Source organism: Desmodus rotundus, chromosome 3 (assembly GCF_022682495.2).
Source record: "Desmodus rotundus isolate HL8 chromosome 3, HLdesRot8A.1, whole genome shotgun sequence".
In the NCBI taxonomy this organism is placed as follows: Eukaryota; Metazoa; Chordata; class Mammalia; order Chiroptera; family Phyllostomidae; genus Desmodus; species Desmodus rotundus.
The window spans coordinates 96,263,240-96,286,895 of record NC_071389.1 but is presented as its reverse complement, the minus strand read 5'-3'; the positions used below and the strand labels follow the sequence as shown (position 1 = coordinate 96,286,895).

The 23,656-nt window shown below is 40.6% G+C and overlaps 1 protein-coding gene across 4 annotated transcripts in view; it reads left to right on the top strand.

Moving 5' to 3' along the window:
* Window positions 1-23,656, top strand: part of SOWAHC (sosondowah ankyrin repeat domain family member C) — a 74,534-nt gene that overhangs the window by 10,528 nt on the left and 40,350 nt on the right. The window contains exon 2 of one of the 4 annotated variants that reach the window (XM_053920526.2): window positions 6,265-6,480. The exons of the other annotated variants lie outside the window; for them this stretch is intronic. Coding sequence (XP_053776501.1) covers window positions 6,265-6,457 — 193 coding nt within the window. The 3' untranslated portion in view covers window positions 6,458-6,480. Of the gene's footprint in view, window positions 1-6,264; window positions 6,481-23,656 lie in introns of those variants that run through there. 4 annotated transcript variants of the gene reach the window in all.

The window sequence follows — 23,656 nt, the reverse complement described above, 5'->3', positions numbered from 1 at the left end:
AAATGCCCTCTTGGATACTCTTCTGGGTATCTAAGAAACTTTGAGTTTAATAGTCTACAGTTATATAATTGAGCACTGTGGGGAACTGTTCCAAGCGTGGGAAATGTAGCTCAGCCCCCACTCGGAAAAGCCAGTGGGGAGCGAGGTTGGCAGGCAGGACCCACGTCCATGGATAGGTTCTCCAGTGGGAAATCAGGCCTGCATTGTACCTTGACTGCTATGAGACTTGCTCTTGCTAAAACTCCCTCACCCTGAGGCAAGCAAATGTTTACTGAGTATCTTTATCTTCCTAAAATCTGGGCTAGACCTTCCAGGTATGGAGCATAGCCCTTTGGACCACTTGTCCCTTTACCTTGCAAATATCCTCCTTTGATGTATTCAGGGACACCCTCTCCTTTGTCTGCAAAAGATAATCACCCAAAACAAACCTTCGCATAGTAAAGGAGGACCATCTTTGATGTAAGGGGCCTAGAAAAACAATAAAAGCCTGTCAAGGCAAGGGTCGGGGCACTCTCCTCTTGAGGGAGTGGCCGCGCTGTCCCTTTTCCTCCACAGGATTTCTGTAGTCCGTGTGTATGTGTATGTTGTGGCCACAACAGCAGATCCTGCTGGCCAGGATCTGTGTCATCTGGCACATCCATTTTTAAAGCTGATTAAAGGGAAAGTCTTTGCTCTTTCTCCCAAGCCTAGACCTAGTTGGGGGCTGTTCCACGGGGGATGGACTTGTGAGTATTTTTACAGCGTGCCTATCATTGCGTGGACTTTTGCTTGCGGCTAGCAGGGAAACCTAGTATTCTGTCCCGGTCCACGTCCAGCTTATCCTCTCATGGGTGTCTTCTAGTGGCAAGAGCCCTTGTGGCTTTTAACTGCTCGACCTGTGCTCGCGAGATTGCCGCAGATGCTTGGGAGAGAGAGCAAGGCTCCTGCTTACTAAACAAAGTACAGTTGCAAAGCGGTCGCGAAAGAGGGCATCCTAGGAAGGAAACTCTTTTCCTCTGAAATCCAACACACCCTACGACCTTCCCGAAAAGCACTTGGTGTCGTTGGCCCTTACCTGGGCTAATGCGCGTACTCTGACCAAGTTGGTATGTTGACCACAACTGTGGCTCGTAGCCCTGGGTCCCTGTTCCTGGGTGCCAGATGACACAGATCCTGGCCAGCAGGATCTGTTGTGGTTGCAATATTCAAGTACTAGCAAACTACAGAAATCCTGTGGAGGAAAAGGGACAGCGCGGCCACTCCCTCAAGAGGAGAGTGCCCCGACCCTTGCCTTGACAGGCTTTTATTGTTTTTCTAGGCCCCTTACATCAAAGATGGTCCTCCTTTACTATGCGAAGGTTTGTTTTGGGTGATTATCTTTTGCAGACAAAGGAGAGGATGTCGCTGAATACATCAAAGGAGGATATTTGCAAGGTAAAGGGACAAGTGGTCCAAAGGGCTATGCTCCATACCTGGAAGGTCTAGCCCAGATTTTAGGAAGATAAAGATACTCAGTAAACATTTGCTTGCCTCAGGGTGAGGGAGTTTTAGCAAGAGCAAGTCTCATAGCAGTCAAGGTACAATGCAGGCCTGATTTCCCACTGGAGAACCTATCCATGGATGTGGGTCCTGCCCGCCAACCTTGCTCCCCACTGGCTTTTCCGAGTGGGGGCTGAGCTACATTTCCCACGCTTGGAACAGTTCCCCACAAAGCACCCTTGAAATTTGTCCAGAATTTTCTGATATGATAAATGTGATCAAGTTTTATTTAGCCTGTTTGGGCGGTGACCAGTTTGACTCAGTTGGTTGGGCATTGTCCCACAAAGCAAAAGGCTACTGTTTCAATTCCTGGTCAGGGCACGTGCCTGGGTACTGAGTTTGGTCCCTGGTCGGGGAGTGTGTGAGAGGCAACCAATCCATGTTTCTCTCTCACATCATTGTTTCTCTCCTTCTCTCCTTCCCTTCTCCTCTCTCTAAAAATAGATAAAATCCTTTAAAAATTTACAGTCCATTTGGGCTGCTATAACAGAATGCCATAAACTAGGTGACTTATACAGTTAATAGAGGCTGGGAAGTCCAAGATCAAAAACCTGGCAGAATCGATGTAAAAATGATGAAAGCCTGCTTCCTGGTTCATAGACATTTGTCCATTTGCTGTGTCCTCACCTGGCAGAAGGAGCAAGGGAGCTCTCTGGGGTCTCTTTTATTAGTATAAAAATATTAATCCCATTCCTGAGGGCTCCTCCACCCTTATAACCTACACATCCAAAGGCCCTACCTCCTAACACCATCACATTAGGGATTAGGTTTCAACATATGAATTTGGGGGTGACATATTCAGTCTATAACAAGTTTGCATTCAAGAGGCAATTATTTGGTTGTCAGCAGTTCAGTGCTAAGGCCGCATGATGAGTCTGCTCTAAGGAGATTCTAAACCTGGCTGATGGTTTTCTTTGGCTGTTTGAAAACAGTTATTACTTCCAAGAAGCTTACTATGTATACCAGTCAAGGTTTAAAGCACTTTGTAAAAGGTAAACTGTTTAATTCTCCCTACTCCCCTCCCTGTTCAATTCTGGTATCTCCATTTTATTGGTGGGGAAATGAAATGTAGAAACTGGTTATTTGACCAAATTCACAAAGCTCATTGACAGGGCCTGACCTTGAACAATGGCAGCTTGGCTCTAAGGTCTGTGGTAAACACTAGCCTATACCACTTCTCCGGGACCATTAGGTAGGGTCAATTGACAGTAATCTTACAAGGCTACCACCTAGTTTTGTAGAAATGATGTAGAAAATTCATAATCTCTGTATAAGAAACCAAACAAATATGGCAAACAAGCACTAATGGTTGAGACAGATGTGTAAGAGGGTGCAGCTAGGGGGCCCCCCAGAGATGGATTTGTAATGAGGTCCTGAACTCAGGGTGTCCAGGAAATATTAAAAGTAATGGGATGTTCTCATGCCCACAAGTCTGAACTGGGGGATGGGACACAAGGAGCAGGGCCATTGAGAGTTGTTCTGCATAGCAACAATTTTGCAGATAACCTCTAGAACAGTCATTTAACATATCTAACTTTTGACTGGTTTCATGGATATGCTAAATAGCTATGGCCATGCTTTGAGCGAGGGAGATGGGAGTGAATTCCATCCAGGATGTAACTGGGAGGCAACTCCCCCTGGTTACAGAGCCTGCCTAAGAGCTTGGAGATGATTAGCTCCATGCCACAGGGCCACACCTGCCTGGACTTACTACGGCAGCCCAGAAAAGCTGGAAGAAAATGGAAATGCTGGCAGGTGTAACTGATTGTGGGAGGAGTCGGAAATGGGACAGCAGAGGAAGACTGGCGCTGGGATTTAAACTCAGGTGCGGCAGCCATGACAAGAAGAACCACGCAGCTTTGGGTCTCCCTTTGCCATGCAGCTTAGGAAGCCGACAACAAGATGTAGCAACAATGCAGAGCTCTGTCTTAGCAGTTTGGAAGAATGCAGAAGACGCTGCAGGAAGGAAAGGGGTGGAAGGACCCTTGCTGGTGGGCCATGAGAAGGTGCCATGTGGTTTTGGATTAAGAACTGGGGATCCTGACAACACAGCCGATGGTGCTGGGAACCAAGGGAGGCCTGCCAGCTGAGCATGGATTACTGGGAGGAATGGGGGGCTACCTGAGCCTCGGACCTCTATTTCTTGTCCTGAGATATTGTACCCCGGACTGGGCAAAGAGGGGAAGGAAGGACTGTGTGTGTTTGTGGGTGTTTTAAGGTACTTTAGGATTTTAATGAAGACATTAAGTCATTACTCTAAGTCTGTATAACCTTTGAATAAATAATTCCTTTCCTTTTCACCAATCTCTGACATTGAGAACTATAATTCCCTGGTGGCAGCAAGGTGAACCTAGTCCAGGGGGACCCCAGGAGAAGGTGGGGTCCATTCAGTAACATTGTGCAACCTCTTCTGCAGTGGCCAATCAAGGGAAATCATGGGAGACCACATGCGCAGTAGCTTTAAAGTAATACAACTACTTGTACATGCACAATAAAAGCCCACCAAAACTAGCCAGAAGGGATCTGCCCTATAAGAATAGAATCCCTGCAGCCCATGAGGTCAATCTCTGCTTGGAGTTGGCCTGCTCCCATGTTCTCTGCTATAAACTCTGTGTGCTCGGTTCAATTCTTTGTCCCAATCACCAAGAACCTGGTTACCTGTGCCCACCTGTGACAGTTGCATAGTCAAAATATGTTCAAAGGAGGCCATGGGAACATGGATGGTGGTCTGAAAATAAGACAAAAATAAATGCCACAGACCAGCCCATCATACAAAACTGTTTTGAGGTAACCTCCACTCTGGGGATGCTCCAGAGACAGTTAGTGGTAGACAAGCCTATGAGAGCACGTAGGGACCATCTCGTAGAATGTTTTGAATGCCAGGCTATGAAGTTTATCCATACTCTGGTGGGTTTTTGGAGCAGGATGGCAACATGATGCATATTATATTTTAAGAAAAATTGATCTCTCACAATCAATTGCTTTTATTATTCTGAGCAACTTTGTGGAACATGGTATATACTTTCAAACAGTCTTGCTCATTTCATAAACATTATTTCAGCCTCAGACTGCCTCTTAAGGTTTCCATTTGAAGTAATCTGTGAGCTGTGTGGGGAGTTTCTGGAGGTCTGCTCTTCTTTTCCTTCCTTGTGGGGAGGTAATAAGTATTGACTAGATGTGTGTGATTATTATAATGATTGCTGCAGATTCTCCCTGTGTCCTCCACATCTCTCACTGCCCCTTGGTTACACAAAGAAAATCTACTTACTCAGATTTGGGTTACATTAATATTAAGCTCTTAACTAATTATGAAGAGAGATTTGGGTAAGCAAATGAACAAAATAAAGGAGTATTTAAGGGAAACATTGCTAGGTGAGGACTTTAAACCACCATGACCTGCCTTTCATTCCAGGCTAGTACTACCATTATTGTGGAATAGTGAAGAGAGAATTTCTGAACGGAGTGTAAAGTTGGACAGGATAAACTTGGAGGTCATTTTAAATAAACTATTCTGTGGTATAGATGCTTATTCTCATGTTCCAGAAACCTAGCTGCAGGTCAGTCAGCATTCATTAACTGTGGAACCTATAATGAAGCAAAAATTTGTCAACCTAGTTTGTATTTACTAAACAAAAATTAATTACACTTGTACCGTCTTATAATTCAGATGTTTCATCAATTCATGTTGATCTGACCCCCAATGTACTGATTATAGTATTAAAAAGAGTTATTTAGATATAACTGACTCTTCTTTTCTCCTTGAAAGTGACCACTTTCTGTTGATCACTGGAAAATTCATCTGACATTTACATGACATTTAAACTTAGGCACACTGTTTTTTTGAGTTTCAATAGTTCATGTATAAAATAAAGATAATAGGTATATCTGCACAGCCCATCACACATAGTTGTTTTGACATTCAAAAGTTATATCACGTGGATGTTTTAAAATACTATAAACATGTAACATGTTTAATTAAAGAAGTCCAGTGTTGACCTGACCAGTGTGGCTCAGTTGCTTGGGTGTAGTCCTGTGAAGCAACAGGTTGCCAGTTCGATTCCCTGTCAGGGTACATGCCTGGGTTGCAGGTTCAGACCTCAGTTGGGGGTGTGTTTGAGAGGCAACTGATCAATTTTTCTCTCTCAAATGAATGTTTCTCTCTCACATGGATGTTTCTTTCCCTTTATTTCTCCCTCCCTACCCCTTTCTCCAAAAATAAATAAAATCTTTAAAAATTTTTTTTTGCAAAAAAAAAGAAATAGAAGTCCAGTGTAGGGGACTGGTCCACATGGCAATGGCGAATGTAGCTCAGCCCTGGTTTGGAAAACCAATAGGCGTGAGGCAGCACACAGGAGCCAGGCCCACAGATCGGCTTTCCCATGAGGAACCAGGCCTGCATTGTACCTAGGCTGCTTTGAGGTTTGCTTTTGCTAAAACTCCCTTGCCCTGGGTTAAAGCAGCAAATGTTTAATGCATATCCTTGAAGTAACTTCCTAAAGTCTGTGCTAAACCTCCCCAGGACAGAGTGTAACCAGTTCAACCACTTTTTCCCTTGCATTTGCAACATCCTTTTCTTTGTTATCCGTAAAATGTAATCACCTAAAGCAAACCTGAGCATAATGAATGAGAACCTTCTTTGATGTAATGCTCCCAGAAAGCAATAAAAGCCTGTCCAGGCAGGGGTCGGGGTGTCCTCTCATTCAGAGAGTGGCCATGCCGTCCTTTTTCTCTCCTTTTTCTCCACAGGACTTCTGCAATCCGTGTGAATTTGTTCATCGCATCCACAGCACCATGGACACTGCTGGTTGGAGTCTGCATCAGTCCAGTGTCAAAATTTTGTCTTCTTTTTCTCTCAGCATATCAGGCTGTTTCTCTTCTGAAATCAGTAGTATCCACACAGAGCTTCCATGGGGTAAAATTAAATGCTTTCAGATTTTAATAAAAAATTAATAAATAAGAACAGAATATTATAACACCTTTCAGAAACTGGTAGATCATGCATTCCAAACACTGGAAAAGATGCAGACTATCTGGATAACTGAGTAAGCTATTTAATCAATATATTTATAAATGAACCTTGTACCTAACAAACTGTGAATGTGTATCTTTTCCAGTATACACAGAAAATTTTATAAACATTAACTATTTATATGTTACAGTGGAAGTGTCAACCAACTTTTAAAAATCAAGATTATACAAATGAATTCACTTACCTCAGGTAATTAAATTAGATCAATGATAATTGCATTTTCTAAAATACACTCTTTATGGAACTCTAAAATTGTGTTTCTAAAATGCTAATGAGTTTTTTAATCATGTTTTCTTAATTTTTAATTTTATTTTTTTCCCATTACCATTTAGTCCCCTTATACACCCTCCTCCACTCAATCACCTCACTGCTGTCCATGTCCGAGTCCTCCTTCTTTTTGCTCAGTCATTCCCCCTAACCAACCCCTTAGCTGTCATCCTGTTCTCCATCTATGAGTCTGTCTCTATTTTGCTTGTTAGTTCAGATTGTTCTTAGATTTCACATTGAGTGAAATCATATGGTATTTGTCTTTCCTGACTGGCTTATTTCACTTAGCATAATGTTCTCCAGGTCCATCCATGCTGTCACAAAGGGTAAACTTTCTTCTTTTTTACTGTGAGTAGTATTCCCTTGTGTAAATGTCCCAAAGATGTCTTATCTACTCATCTACTGATTGACACCTAGGCTGTGGAAGAGAAAACATGCTGGATGTAGAAGTGAATTATATTGAAAGTAATATCTACACTGTATCAAGTTGTGTGATGCATCCAATATGATATTTGAGCCAAATTAATCACCTTAAATTCATTTTTAAAAGATTGAAAATAAGTAGGTTGGTCACTCAAATCAAGCCAAAAATAAAAAATACAGTAGACTTAAAAATTGAGGTAAAAAATACAAAAGCAATACAGCAACTTATGCTAATAATTTAAAACTAATATTAAATAGATAATGGTTTAGGAAAAAAGACTTGAAATAGAAAAATCTTTAAAAACCAAATAACCATTAAAGAAATTCCATTCTTAATTAATAGTCATCTATTCTCAACACTACACTCTTTCAAACAAAACACACCACAGATACTTCTTGTCATATACTACTTCAGAGAATATAAGATGGAATTTTCACTTTATAAGTTGAATGTAACCTTGACACCAAAATCAGACTGGTAAAGTGCAAGAAAAGAAAATTATAGACAGATCTCATTTATTAACCTCAATAATGCATATCAAAATCAGCAAATTCAAGTAAGGTTCTTTTCCCATCAATGGAAGGGTGATTCAAAATCAGAAACTGTTTAACTTAATATAGTACATTCAAGTGTGGAAAAAACTGTATAATCATCTAAAAAACTTTAATAACACCAAATTCGGTGAAAATGGAAACAAAGGGAACTCTCATATGCAAAAGAGGTGTAAGTTGGAATAATTTAAAAAATGTAATGAAGTTGAAAGTATCCTTTTACCCAACTTAACTTCATGATACACACCCTACTCAGAAGGTGGCCTTTGGACCAACATCTGCATCACTTTGGAGCTTTTTTTTTTTCAACCACAGTTTACATTCAATGCCATTCTGCCCCAGTTTCAGAAGCAAAGTGATCAGAAAACCATGTACTCTACAAAATAGTCCCCTTTGCTGCCCCAGCCACCACCTGGCCCCATCCCTGTAATCTTGGCATTACTGACTGCAACCTGCACCTCTGTGTCTATTCTGAAACTACCAACCAATATATACTGCTTAATCCCTTCATCTTTTTCACTCAGCACCCCAAAACCCTTCTCCCCTAACAACTGTCAATCTCTTCTCTGCATCTATGAGTCTGTTTCTATTTTGTTAGTTTATTTTGTTCATTAGATTTCACATATAAGTAAAGTCACATGCTATTAGTCTTTTTCGCTAACTGGCTTATAAATCTTAGCATAATACCCTCTGAAAGGGTCAGGCTATCCCCAATCCACCAGACTATTAATGACCCAATCAGACCAGTTTCCAACCCTCTGGACTGCCTATGATTCAGTTGTCCCAACTCACTTGACAGCACATGGTTTAATTGAAACTCTCTCCTACCATGCACAATGGATACCTCTGCCAGCCACAATAGCTGGTGGCCAGACTGACCCTCCTGTACCTGGGAACAGCCCAGCCCTTTACCTAACCTATTGTCCCCACTCACATCCTGGAACCCTGAGGCACCGCCTGGGAGAACAAGAGGCTAGCCTCTCCCCTATCCCCTCACAAACCCTGAGCTTTTTATTTTAAAAACCCCACTCCTGCCTTCCCCCAGGGCTGAAGTCAGCCCGACTCAGCCTGCCTCTCTGAGCAACATCAAATAAAGGCATGTGGATCAGATCACTCGGGTCTTCCTGCCTCTATTTCTCACACAATTCTAATCCCCCTAGGTCCATCCATGCTGTTACAAAAGGTAAGATTTCCTGTTTTTATGACTGAGTAGTATTCCATTGTGTAAATGTACCACAGCTTTTTTATCCACTCATCTGCTTATAGGCATTTGAGTTGCTTCCAAATCTTGGCCATTGTAAATAACACTACCATATGCATAGGAGTACATATATTCTTTCATATTAGGGTTTTGGGTTTCTTCAGATATATTCCCAGAAGTGGAATTACTAGGCTTATGACAATTCCATTTTTAATTTTTAAAAATATTCACACCGTTTTCCACAGTGGCTGCACCAATCTACATTCCCACAAACAGTGCATGAGGGTTCCCTTTTCTCCATATCCTCACCAATACTTGTTTGTTGATTTATTGATGATAGCAATTCTGACAGGTTTGAGGTAATATGTCATTATGGTTTTTATTTGCATTTTTCTGATAATTAGTGATGTAGAGCTTCTTTTCATATGTCTATTGGCTACTTGTATGTCTTCCTTGAACAAGTGTCTATTTAGGTATTCTTCCCACCCTTTTTGTTTGTTTAATCCATGTCTGAGGATATGTTTACTGATTTTAGTGAGAGGCAGAGAGAGAGAGAGAGAGAGAGAGAGAGAGAGAGAGGAAATGCCAATCAGTTGCCTCCCATATGAGCCCCAGCCAGGGATCAAACTTGCAACCTAGGTATGTGCCCTGACCAGAAATTGAACCTGAAAACTTTTGGTGTACAGGACAATACTCTAACAAACTGAACCACCTGGCTAGGGCCTTCTGTCCACTTTTTAATTGGGTTGTTTGTTTTTCTGATGTTGAGTTGTCTCAGTTCTTATAAATCTTGGATATTAACCCCTTATCAGATGTATCATTTGTGAATATGTTCTCCCATTCAGTGGGTTATCTTTTCATTTTGTTGATGGTTTCTTTTGCTGTACAAAAACTTTTTAGTTTGACTTAGTCCCATTTGTTTATTTTTTCTTTTGTTTCCTTTGCCCAAGAAGAACCTATAGAAATCTCTTCTGTTCTTGTAATTCCTTTTCCTTTCTTTCCTTTTCTCATAAATACTCTTTATCTTCTCCCTCCTAATCATAACACTATTTGGATTTCTGCCTGAATCAGTGCTTCTAGAATAGCTTTTTTTTCTTCTTCTTTCTCCTCCTCCTCCTCCTTCTTCTTCTTCTTCATTTCACATAAACAGTGTTGACTCTCACGTTTTGGCTATTTATTTTTAGGTTAACAGGATCCTCTCAGATGTTACCTGTGTGTATCCTTAACAATAAAACCATATGCATAAGTATAGCCATTTCCTTCTGAGGTCAGTGTATAGAGCACTCTGCCCTCAACCTTTGGGCCTGTGCTAACTCCAGGTGGATTGAATTACAGTGCACTCAGCTGGAGTCAGACCAGTTTGGGTGGAAACAGAATATATTATCTGTTCAATACTTGATATCCAGGATAAAATACACAATTATTATTTTAGATTTATTTCTCTTCAAATTCCTTTTGGCTCCAAAATGTTATACACTACCATAAATGTTATTTTTATTTACTCACTTTTTATTTTGCACATGCTCTATGGAAAATGGTTTTGCAGAACTGTGTTAGGCAGGGGCTTGACTGGAAATAGAAGGCACATTTGGCTCTCATTTTTTAAAAAAGAATTTTGGATAAAGAAACAATTATAGAAAGACTAGATAGGACTAAGGGAACCATCAGGGTAGACTGAGGCCTCCAGGAAACTGTTACTGCCCTGAAGTCTAAGGTGTTCCCTGGACATATCGATAGAAAGCTCTGCAGTAGCATCTGTGATAAGACATGGCATCCCAGAATGATACATCCACTGTAGAACCACAGCCAAATGTGAAGACCAATGCCACACTCTCTCTCCTCCATAACCTCTCAACAGTCAGATGGAACTGAAAGCAAGATTAAAAAGGAAACCCAGATGATTTGTCTCCCAGGTAAAGAATGAATCTTGCAGCAAATGTATGATAATACCAATGTAAGAAACTTCCAAACATGTAAGAATTTTTATGAGTCTATATGAGCCGGACTAATTACAGTTTCTGGGAAGTAAAAACTCAATAAGTTGAGACAAGGCTATGGAGAATGGCAGTTTTGCACCTTATTTAATACATTACAATCAAAAGAGGAGGCATAAGTGGGTTACATGAAATCCATTGGTGATAGATTAGGGAGGCAGGAGAAAGAAAAACTGGGTGGGAGGACTGCTGGTATTGGATAAAAAGTAAAATGATAGACACTTTTACACAGGTAGGTACAGGTGATGCGAACACTGACCCACAGTGTCCGTGGCGTTATGGATGAGATGATACAAATTAACACAGACTACAGAAATCCTGTGGCGGAAAAGGGATGACATGGATGCTCTCTCAGTGAAAGAGAGGGCTGGCCCTGTCCCTTGCCTGGACAGGCTTTTATTGCTTTTCTGGGCACATTACATTGAGGATGGTCCTCATTTACTATGCACAGGTTCACTTTAGATGGTTACCTTTAACAGAAAACAAAGGAGAGGATGTTGCTAATTACATCAAAAAAGAAGGATATGGGCAAATGCAAGGGGAAAAGTGGTTGAACTGGTTACACTCATCCTTGGGAGGTTTAGCATAGATTTTAGGAAATTACTTTAAAGATATGCAGTAAACATTTGCTGCCTCAATTCAGGGTGAGGGAGTTTTCGCAAAAGCAAGCCTCATAGCTGCCCAGGTACAATGCAGGCCTGATTCCCCACGGGAAAACCTATCCGTGAGCATGGGTCCTGTGTGCCAGACCTTGCTCCCCACTGGCCTTTCTGAGTGGGAACTGGGCTACATTTCCCATACCATGTGGATAGGTTCCCTATATACAGGACAGACAACAATCGACAATTAACATGATGACAATAACAGTGAGGGGATTTGTGGTCTCCCCTTGGTCCAGTGCCTGTGCTTTGAGGGGTGCATGGAAAAGGAAATTTGACATTCCAAAGGTGTGCTATCAGAGATGCAAAAAGTCAACAGACAGGTTTAGTTAAGGTAAAGATTGACCTTTATTAGGGAAAAATACCAGCTTAGGACATGACTACCCAGCATGAACTGCTTTTAGTTAGAAAGTTTTAATTTCAGAACATCTTATGTGGTTACTTTAGGTCTCTGAGTTTGTAAGGCTGCCACATTGGCCTCCCTTGAGCTTGTCAGGTTTCGCATGTGGCCCCTTTTCTTCCACAATATCTAGCACAGAAAATGAATGAAGGACTCAAAATAAGGATTGCTAGATTCAAAGATTGTCACAGACTGGTTGATTTTCAAAAAGTCAATGGATATTAGTTTTATCATGTAGCATATTTCTCTTAAAAATCTATTTTGTGCAAAATGCTATTGTACAAGAGAAATATGGATTAACTGGTGATTTCACTTGCAATAAATAGCTAGTCATTTTCTCTAGGAAGCCTTTGCTGAGTTGGCTACATTTCTTGTTGTGTGTTCTCCATTGCATCTCCCCTATGCTATTGTACTTTAATTTTCTCCCTGCCTATTTTCTGTGTCACCTGGTTAACTTTTCTAGGGCATAGATTTTGTCATATTTCCTTCTGAACACTCAGCACGAAAATGTGAACAAGTAACAAGATACTATAAGTTGAATAAGCTGATTTGAAAAAAAAAAAACAAGACTCTCATAAACAAATGCATAATAATTAAAATTTAAAACAACAATCAAACAAACTTAATGGTCAGCCTTATGCCAGATTAGACATCTCAGATGAGGAGAAAACACTGACTGTAAGATTCATTTGAATAAATTATCTAGAATATAGCTCAGATAGAAAGATTTTTTTTAATGTAAAAAGGCAGTTAAGACACATAGAAGATAGGATGGGATTCTATCTTCCCATGTGTAGAAACACACATGGGATTCTAGTAGGAGAATATAGGAAGAAGGAGGAAGAAACAATATTTGAAGAAATAATGGCCAGAAATTTTCCCCAAATGATGAAAAATGCCAATCATTGATCAGGAAGTCCAACAAATCACAGAATAATTGAATAGAAACAGACACCTAGATATATCATACTTGAACTGAAGAACATCAGATACAAATAGAAGATGTTAAAATAAGCCAAAGAGAAAAGACAGATTACGTCCAGAATATGAATGCTTAGGCTGAGAGCTAATCTCTTAATAGCAGCAATAACAGCTAAGGGTGGGGGAGACATCAAGGATGTTTTGTGGACAAAAAGGGGCCACATACCAAACCTGCAAGCTCAGGTGTGGCCTGCATGGAAGCTTTACAAACTCAGAGACCTCAAGTAACCACATGGAATGGTCTGAAGTTAAAACTTCCTAACTAAAAGCAAGACATGCTGGGTAGTCAGGCCCTAGGACAGTATCTTCCTTGACAAAGGTCAATCTTTACCTTAACTGAGCTTGTTTATTGTCTTTTTCCATGTACGATAACATACCTTTGGAATGTCAGAGTAGTCCCCTTTTGCCAGACTCCTCATGGCATAATCTCCCACTGGAACACGAGACCACAGCACCCCTCATTGTTATCTTGTTTCCTGCATACCATCTCTATGTGCTGTAAACATTAATTGCTAACTATCCTATTCCCATTTCTCACTAATGTAAGAGAAGTGTCTATCCATTTTAGTTTTTAGCTAATCTCAGAAATTTCCCTGCTTTGCTTTCTCCTGTCTCCCTAAACTACCACAAATGGATTTCATGTAATCCTCCCTCTTTGATTGAAAAGTATAAAATAAACTACAAAACTGCCCTTCTCCAGAGCATTTTCTCAATCTGTTGAGATTTTGTTCCATGGCAACTGTCATCAGTTTGGCTCAAAAAAAGTCACAAAACTTCTCTACAGGTTAGGATGTTTCTTATGTGGACATTAAGTTTTAGTCTCTTAGCAGATTATTATAAACAATATTGTTGCCTTTTAGATTTTTTAAATGGCTCATTCATGAAAGCTTGATCTTAGCTGCTAGGACTAGTTCTCCTAAAAAACCACTAAACTGCTCAAAACTGTTAAAAACCATTAAAACTAGGGATTTACAGCCAAGGTGGAGGTGTAGATAGATACACTTTGCCTCCTCACATGAGTAGAAGAAGGACAACAACAAATTTAAAAACAAAAAATAACCGGAACTGCCAGAATAGTGAACTGTATGGAAGTCCAACAACCAAGGAGTTCAAGAAGAAGGATTCATCCAGACCAGTAGGAGAGGCAGAGATGGGCAGCTAGGGTGGAGAGGATGGGCAAGGCAGGAGTTGGAGGACCAGAACTGGCAAGGCAGTGGCCCCACGTTTGCCTGCGAATAACTTGGAATAACAATTGGGGAGCAAGACAGACCATGGAACTCAGGGATCCACAGCTGGGAAATAAAGCCTTAAAACCTTTGGTGGTAAAAACCTGTGGGGGTTGCCTTGGCAGGAAAAACTCCCAGCCTCACAGTAGAGTTCCTTGAAGAGACCCACAGGGTCCTAGAACATATACAAAACCATTCACCCGGGAATCACCACCAGAAGGGCCCAATTTGCTTATGGGTAGCAGGGAAAGTGACTGAAAGCCAGCAGAGACCTTGGCAAGGGGCGTTGTTCCCTCTCTGACACCTCCCCCACATACAGCACCACAATGCAGCAATGTGGGTGCCCTCCTTGGTGAATACCTAAGGCTCTGACTCTTACTACATAACAGGCCCATTGAGACAAAAAAAATATGTTCCAAATGAAAGAACAGATCAAAGCTCCAGAAAAAATACAACTAAGTGATGAAGAGATATCCAACTTATCACATGCAGAGTTCAAAATACTGGTAATAAGGATGCTCACAGAAATGGTTGAGAATGGTTGCAAAATGAAGGAAAAAGTGAAGGCTATGCAAAGTGAGATAAAGGAAAATGCACGGGGAACCAACAGTGACGGGAAGGAAACCGGGACTCAAATCAACAATTTGGACCAGAAGGAAAAAAATAAACATTCAACCAGAACAGAATGAAGAAACAAGAATTAAAAAAATGAGGAGAGGCTCAGGAACCTTCGGGACAACTTTAAATGTTCCAACATCCGAATCATAGGGGTGCCAGAAGGAGAAGAGGAAGAGCAAGAAATGGAAAACTTATTTGAATAATGAAGGAGAACTTCCCTAATCTGGCAAAGGAAATAGACTTCCAGGAAATCCAGGAAGCTCAGATAGTCTCAAAGAAGTTGACTCAAGGAAGCACACACCAAGGCACATCATAATTACATTACCCAAGATTAAAGATTAGGAGAGAATCTTAAAAGCAGCAAGAGAAGAGGAAAGAGTTACCTACAAAGGAGTTCCCATAATACTATCAACTGATTTCTCAAAAGAGACCTTACAGGCAAGAAGGGGCTGGCAAGTAGTATTCAAAGCCAGGAAAGGCAAGGACCTGCATCCAAGATTACTGTATTCAGTAAATCTATCATTTAGAATGGAAGGGCAGATAAAGTGCTTCCCAGATAAGGTCAAGTTAAAGGAGTTCCTCATCACCAAGCCCTTACTGTATGAAATGCTAAAGGGACTTATCTAAGAAAAAGAAGAAGATCAAAAATATGAACAGTAAAATGACAACAACTCACAATTATCAACAACTGAACCTAAAAAAGCAAAACCAAAACCAAACTAAGCTAACAACTAGAACATGAGCAGAATCACAGAAATGACAATCATATGGAGGGTTATCAGTAAGGGGGAGAATGGAGGAAAGGTACAGGGAATAAGAAGCATAAATGATAGGTACAAAATAGACAGGGGGGAGGTTAAGAACAGTATAGGAAATGGAGAACCCAAAGAACTCATATGTACGACCCATGGACAGGAGCTAATAGTGGGTAATGTGGGTGGGAGGGGTGGTGCGGGGCAGAGGAGAATAAAGGGGGGGGGAATGGGACAACTGTAATAGCATAATCAATGAAATATAGTAAAAAAAATTAAAACTGTTTTAAAAATTTCAAATTCCCAGAGAACTGCATTGTTGAAACAATACTCTTGTAAGCTCCCTAGTTCTTCTTCCAATCCCACATGATGATGTTTCTTGAAAAATAAAGGTTGGAGACTTTCTCCTATCTCCAGTAGAGTTCTGACCATGCTCCAAAACAAAGCCTGTATTAGCAGATGTTCCACTGTCCAGGCTCCTTTTATGGCAGACTTGGGAGCAATCTAAGATGTTACCTGGTTTCTCTATTCAGTATTCTTCAAAGAAGGAGCTAGTTGCCTGATGCTTGGAATGCATTTTGTTGCCATGTAGACCTTTCATGCATGAAAGTAGTTTCACCTGCAGCACTCTCAGAGTTGCAGAGATTCACTCAGTTTCTTTCAAGTGCTTTCTTTCTCCCCCTTCTGAACTGAGAACTTTACAGTAGTCAGTGATAGATTTAAGCATTAGGTCAAAGCTATGTAAGCAAACAAGATATTTCTCCGTCATATTTTCTACCACTGCTAGATTAACACTAAAGAGAACCCAAGGAACTTCCTGCTCAGTATAGACTGGTAATTTTATTTTATTTTTTATTGTTGTTCAAGTACAATTGTTCCCATTTCCCCCCACCACTCTCCACTGCTCCACTGATACCCACCACCCACCCTGAATCCTAACCCCTTTGGTTTGTCCATAGTTCCTTTATACATGTTCCTTGATGACCCTTCCCCTTTTTTTCCTCCGTATACCCCATCCCCCTTCCCTCTGGTTACTGTCAGTTTGTTCTTTATTTCAATGTCTCTGATTATATTTTGCCTACTTATTTGTTTTGTTGATTAGGTTCCATTTATAGGTGACATCATATGGTATTCATCTTTCAACAACTGGCTTATTTCATTTAGCATAATGCTCTCCAGTTCCATACATGCTTTTGCAAAGGATAGGAGCTCTTTCTTTCTTTATGCTACATAGAACTCCATTGTGTAAATGTACCATAGTTTTTGACCTACTCATTTCTACATGGGCACTTAGGTTGCTTCCAACACTTGGATATTGTAAATTGTGCTGCTATGAACATTGGGGTGCATAGGTTCTTTTGAATTGATGTTTCAGGGTTCTTAGAGTATAATCCCAGAGGTGGAATTGCAGGGTCAAAGACAGTTCTATTTTTAGTTTTCTGAGGAAATTCCATACTGTTTTTCACAGTGGCTGCACCAGACTGCACTCCCACCAACAGGGCACTAGGGTTCCCTTTCTCCACAGTCTCGCCAGCACTTGTTGTTTGATGATGACCATGCTGAGAAGTGTGAAGTGGTACCTCATTGTGGTTTTAACCTGTATCTCTCTGATAAGTAGTGATAATAGGCATCCTTTCATATGTCTCTGGGCCCTCTCTATGTCCTCCTTGGAGAAGCGTCTGTTCAAGTCCTTTGCCCATTTTTTAAATTGTTTGTGTTCCTGGAATGGAGTTGTGTGAGTTCTTTCTATATTTTTGAGATCAGACCGTTGTCTGAGGTATCATTGGCAAATATGTTTTCCCATAATGTTGGGTCTCTTTTTATTTTAATGATGTTTTCTTTAGCCATGCAGAAGCTTTTTATTTTGATGAACTCCCATTGTTTATTCTTTCCTTTATTTCCCTTGCGGTGGGGGACATATCAGTGACAATATCGCTGTGTGGAATATCTGAGATTTTCCTTCCTCTGTACTCCTCTAGGACTTTTATGGTGTCATGACTTATATTTAAGTCTTTTATCCACCTTGAGTTTATTTTTGCATATGGTGTAATTTAGCGTCTGAGTTTCATTTTTTTTTGCATGTAGCTGTCCAGATCTCCTAACATCATTTTTTTGAAGAGGCTCAGTTTGCTCCATTTTATGCTTCTTCCCACTTTGTTAAATATTCATTGACCATAGAGGCATGGGTTGATTTCTGGGCTCTCTGTTCTGTTCCATTGATCTATGTATCTGTTCTCATGCAAGTATCAGACTGTTTTGATTACTGTGGCCTTGTAATATAGTTTAATATCAGGTATTGTGATCCCTCCTAATATGTTCTTCTTTCTCAAAGTTGCTGCAGCTATTTGGGGTCTTTATGGTTCCATATAAATTTTTCAAATGTTTCTTCTATATCTGTGAAATGTCTTTCGTATTTTAACAGGGATTGCATTGAATCTATGAAATACTTTCAGTGGAATAGACATTTTGATGATGTGAATTCTTCCAATCCATGAACATGGTATATTTTTCCATTTGTTTGCGTCTTCCTTAATTTCTTTCTTCAATGTTGTGTCGTTTTCTGAGTACAGGTTTTTGTCTCCAAGGATAGGTTTATTCCTAAGTATTTTATTTTTCTTGTTGTTATACCAAATGGGATTTTTTTTTCCTGATTTCTGTTTCTGATATTTCATTGTTGGTGTACAAAAATGCCTTTGATTTCTGAATATTGACTTTGTATCCTGTTGTTTTGCCAAATTCACTTATTAGGTCAAGTAGTTTTTTGGTGGAGTCTACAGGGTTTTCTATGTATACTATCACGGCATCTGCAAATAATGACAGTTTGTCTTCCAGTCTGGATGCCTTTTCTTTCTTTTTCTTGTCTGATTGCTGTGGCTAGGACTTCCAATACTATGTTGAATTGGAGTGGAGGGAGAGAGCATCCTTGTCTTGTTCCTAATCTCAGTAAAAAGCTCTAAATTTTTTTACCACTGAGTATGATGTTGACTGCAGGTCTCTTGTATATGACCTTTATTATGTTGAGGAATGTTCCTTCTATTCCCATTTTGCTGAAGGTTTTTTATAAATGGGAGCTACACCTTATCAAATGCTTTTTCCACATCTATTGATATGATCATGTGGTTTTTGTCTTTGCTTTTGTTTATGTGGTTTATTATGTTTATTGATTTATGAGTATTGTACCATCCTTACATCCCTGCGATAAATCCCACTTAATCATGGTGTATGATCTGTTTAAATAATTGCTAGATGAGGTTTGCCAATATTTTGTTGAGGATTTTAGCATCTGTGTTCATCAGCCATGTTAGCCTGAAGTTTTCTTTCTTTGTTATGTCTTGATATGATTTTGGGATTAGGATGATATTTGCTTCATAAAAAGAGTTTAGGAGTCTTCCATCTTTCTGATTTTTTTTGAAATAATCTATGGAGTATGGTGTCGGGGGGCTTTAACACAGCCCCCCGGGTCCACCACGGATGAAGCCATGGCGATTGTGGCTCGAAGCCTCTGGTCTATGCAGGTCCTGAAAATCCTCAGGTCCCTGTTCCGGGCGCCAGATGTCGGGGGGCTTTAACGCAGCCCCCCCGGTCTGCCACAGATGAAGAAAAAGACTACCAAGACATGATCTGCTTGGGGAGGAGAGGTGGCTGCTTCTCTCAAAGGGGAAGGGCCCAGAGCCATTCTCTCCAGGGGTTTTTATTAGGTTCATTCGCATAGGAATACAGATAAAGCTCATCAATCATTGTCAGGCAGTAAGGGTCAAACAGTACAAGATTTACAGAGAACTCTGAGGGCTTATTCTGAGTTACAGCCAATTAGTTAGAGGGACATAAAACTTTAGGCGCCAGACTCATCTCAGGTCTGGACCCTTATTTCTTAAACTGAGGGTACAAATTAAGTAGGTTTCACAGGAATGTATGTATTTTTGTTAGGCCAGGGAATCCGCCCCTCCCAGCACAGGACTGCACTGCCCTCTGTTATTGCTTCAGGCTTAAGTCAGGCAAGGGAAGTAAGGCAGCCAAGAGATTAGGAGACTTCTTGCAGACAGAATGAGGACTCAGGCTATTTCAAAGACGAGGGGCGGGGGTCCATCACCCCTTTTTTCCACAGCCCCCCGACTCCTTCCCTGCGGGCCTCTTTAGTGACCATGCCTGTCTTAGGTTGATCCTCCCTTGAGGATTCTTACCCCTCATTGGCTAACTGGCCAAGCTCAGGGCCAAGCAGGGTGAAGTGGGCAGAGGTGGCACACCTGCCAGGGAGATAAGCTTTGTCTCCTTAGTGGCTTATTGTCCCAACTCTGACTCAGCCTTAACCATGAGGGGTTACAGCCTCTGAAACCAGGCAGGGCCGTTCCCAACCGTATGGGGGTTAGCTCTCCCTTAAATGCTCTGTGGAATTCGCCTGTGAAACTGTCTGGTCCAGGGCTTTTGTGTGTTGGAGGCTTTTTGATTACTGTTTCAGTTTCATCAGGTGTTATTGGTCTGTTCAGGCTTTCTGCTTCTTCATTCACTTTTCTAGAAATTGGTCCATTTCATCTAGGTTTTCAAATTTCTTGGCATACAGTTCTTCGTACTAATTTCTTACAATCCTTTGTATTTCTGTGGTATCAGTTGTAGTCTCTCTTCTTTCATTTCTGATTGTGTTTATTTGGATCCTCTCCCTTTTTTTCTTGATGAGCCTGCTTAAAGGCTTGTCGATTTTGTTTACCTTTTCAAAGAAACAGCTCCTGGCTTCATTGATCCTTACAATTGTGCTTTTAGTCTCTATGTCATTTAATTCTGCTCTGATCTTGGTTATTTCCTTCCTTGTACTTGCTCTGGGTTGCCTTTGTTGTTGTTCCTCGAGTTCTTGTAGGTGTAGGGGTAGGTTGTTTATTTGAAAATGTTTCTATTCTTTTTAGGTAGGCCTGTATTGCTATGAACTTCCCTCTCAGGACGGCCTTTGCTGTGTCCCATAGGTTTTGGATTGCTGTGAGTTCATTTTCATTTCTTTCCAGAAACTTTTTGATTTCTTCTCTAATCTCATTCTTGACCCATTCATTGTTTAATAGCATGCTACTCACTCTGCATGTTTTTCAGTGTTTTTTTTTTTTTTGGCGGGGGGGGGAGTTCCTTGGGGTTTGTTTCTAGTTTCAGTCCCTTGTGGTCAGAGAAAATTCTTGATATGATTTCAATTTTCTTGAACTTGTTGAGGCCTGTTTGGTGTCTTATCATGTGGTCTACCTTTGAAAATGTTCCATGTGCATTTGAAAAGAATGTGTATTTTGCTTCTTTGGGATGAAAGGATCTATATCTATCAGGTAAGTCCATTTCATCTAGGGCATTGTTCAATGCCACAATATCTTTGTTGATATTTTGTTTGGAAGACTTGTCCATCCTTGACAGTGTGCTGTTAAAATCCCCTACTATAATTATGTTGCTGTCAATATCTTTCTTGAAATCCTCCAAGATTTTCTTTATGTATTTGGGTGCTCCTATGTTGGGTGCATATATATTTACAATGTTTATGTCTTCTTGGTGCATTATTCCTTTGAGTATTATGAAGTGACCTTCTGGGTCTGTCTTTATGGCCCGTTTTTAAAGTCTATTTTGTCTGACATGAGTATTGCTACCCCTGCTTTTTTTCCTGTCTATTTGCTTGGAAAATTTTTTTCCAGCCCTTCACTTTCAGTCTGTGTAGGTCTTTTGTCCTGGGGTGGGTCTCTTGTAGGCAGCATGTGTATGGGTCATACTTTCTTATCCATTCAGCTATTCTATTCTATGTCTTTTGATTGGAGCATTTAGTCCATTTACATTAAAGGTTATTATTGATAGGTACTTATTCACTGCCATTTTTTCGTACCTGTGTTCCTCTCTCTCTCTCTCTCTTTTCCTTCTTTTCCTTAAACAGTCCATTTGGCATCTCTTGGAGAGCTGGTTTGGTGGAAGAGTATTCTTTTAGACTTCTTTTGTCTGGGAACCTCCTTATTTGGCCTTCTATCTTGTTTGAGAGCCTTGCTGGGTGAAGTAGCCTTGGTTGCAGGCCTCTGGTTCCCATTACTTGGAATATTTTTTGCCATTCTCTTCTGGCTTGGAACGTTTCCATTGAGAAGTCAGCTGCTAACCTTATTGGGGCTTCCTTGTATGTTACTTCCTGTTTCTCCCTTGCTGCCTTTAAGATTCTCTCTTTTCCTTCGAATTTTGCCGTTTTAATTATGCTGTGTCTTGCAGCGGGCCTCATTGGGTTCCTCTTGCTTGGGACTCTCTGTGTTTCCTGGATTTGTGTGACTTTTTCTCTCCTCAGATTTGGGAAGTTTTCCATCATTACTTTTTCAAGCAGGCTTTCTGTCCCTTGCTCTTCTTCTTCTCCTTCTGGTATCCCTATTATACGGATATTATTATGTTTCATGTTGTCCTGCATTTCCCTTAACCCGTCTTCATTCTTTCAGAGCCTATTTTCCTTTTCTTGCTCATTCTGGGTGTTTTTTGCTACCTCGTCCTCCAGTTCACTGATCCGATCCTCTGCTTCATCAAGCCTGCTTTTGATTCCTTCTACTGTGTTCTTCAGTTCAGAAATTGTATTCTTCATTTCCTCTTGGCCCTTGTTGATAGTTTCTATATCCTTTTTCATGTTGATATAGTTTGCAGTGAGTTCATTGTATTTTCCCTGTAGTTTCTGACAATTCTCTGTGAGCTCATTAAGCTTCCTTATAACCAATGCTTTGAACTCAATATCTGATAGTTGACTTGCCTCTTTTTCATTTAGCATTCTTTCTGAGACTTCCTCCTTTCCTTTCATTTGGAGATTGTTTCTTTGTCTTCCCATTGTTGGTGAGACTCTTCCTGTTAGCCTCTGCTTCTTAAGTTTCTCTGTCTGGCCCCCTGCATTGACGGTGTAAACTTCTGTGGTAGAATACCTGTGCGATTCAGTGGTATAGTCTCCGTGATCTCCCCAGCTTGCTGATCTTGGGCTGTGATTTATGCTGGCTCTGTGTATGTCTTTAGTTTTTGGTTGTTGTTGGGTCTCTCTTTGGTGTGTCCTTCCCACCAGCTGGTTATGTGAGGGTCAGTCCATCCCCACATCTTGTTTTCTGTTGTGCAGGTGTGGGAAGGTTGTGTTGAAGCTGGTTCTTCTGTGTTTCCAAGGTTTTGAGACTTTTGGTCTTGCTCTTGTTCAGTTGTTTGTTCTGAGTAATTTCTCCACTATTTAGTTGTATTTCCAGATAGGTCCTGGGTTGAGTTAGTGTGGCTTCCACTCCCTCCTTCACTTTCTTCTGTTCTTAGCTGTTGGTGGTTCCTTTGTTGATGGGTTCCCTCTTCCAGGAGGTATCCTAGTGTTCACAGTTTCTACCTACTCTTTTCTGTGATAGGTTGGAGGGGTAAAGCTAAATGGTTTAAGACAGCAGGAGTGTGTTCTATGATTTTTAAATTACCAGCCCTTAGAGAAGAGACGGGAGATCCTTTGGATATGTATACTGTTAACCATGATAATTCACCCACCTAGCCACTTTTTAGAAAGGGTGGAAAGAAGATAAGACTCTTGTTGTGGGGGGGAAGACTTCTGAGTTGGATCTAGAAAGCTGTGAGCTTGTGGGAGGTCAGATTATGTGGTAAAGTGAGAGTAAGGGTAGAAGATAGGTGTAATGTGTGAGAGAATAGAGTTAACCACACCAGTAATAAAATTCAGGAAACAGTGAAGTGGGCTGAGATCTGGGAGGGGTTCTGTGTAGTATTTACAAATGTATGGAACAGCTATTATTTACAATAGTAATGGAGCAACAATCATATGACAGAATCTATGTGATCTGGATAACTAGAATAGGGAGTAAAGTTCCTAGAGTAGTGTGCTAATGGAACCCAAGTGAAGTGAAAGACAGTTAATTAACAACACACTATGAAAGAGAGAACAAGGGGAAACAGTCAAACAATGCAAATTAACCAGTCAAGCGAAGAGGACTGAACAGAAAGAAGAGAAATAAAAGAATACTAATAAAAAGAGTGATGTAAGAACAATGAAAAGAATAATAATACAAATATACAATAACTTGGAAGTTCTCTGGCAT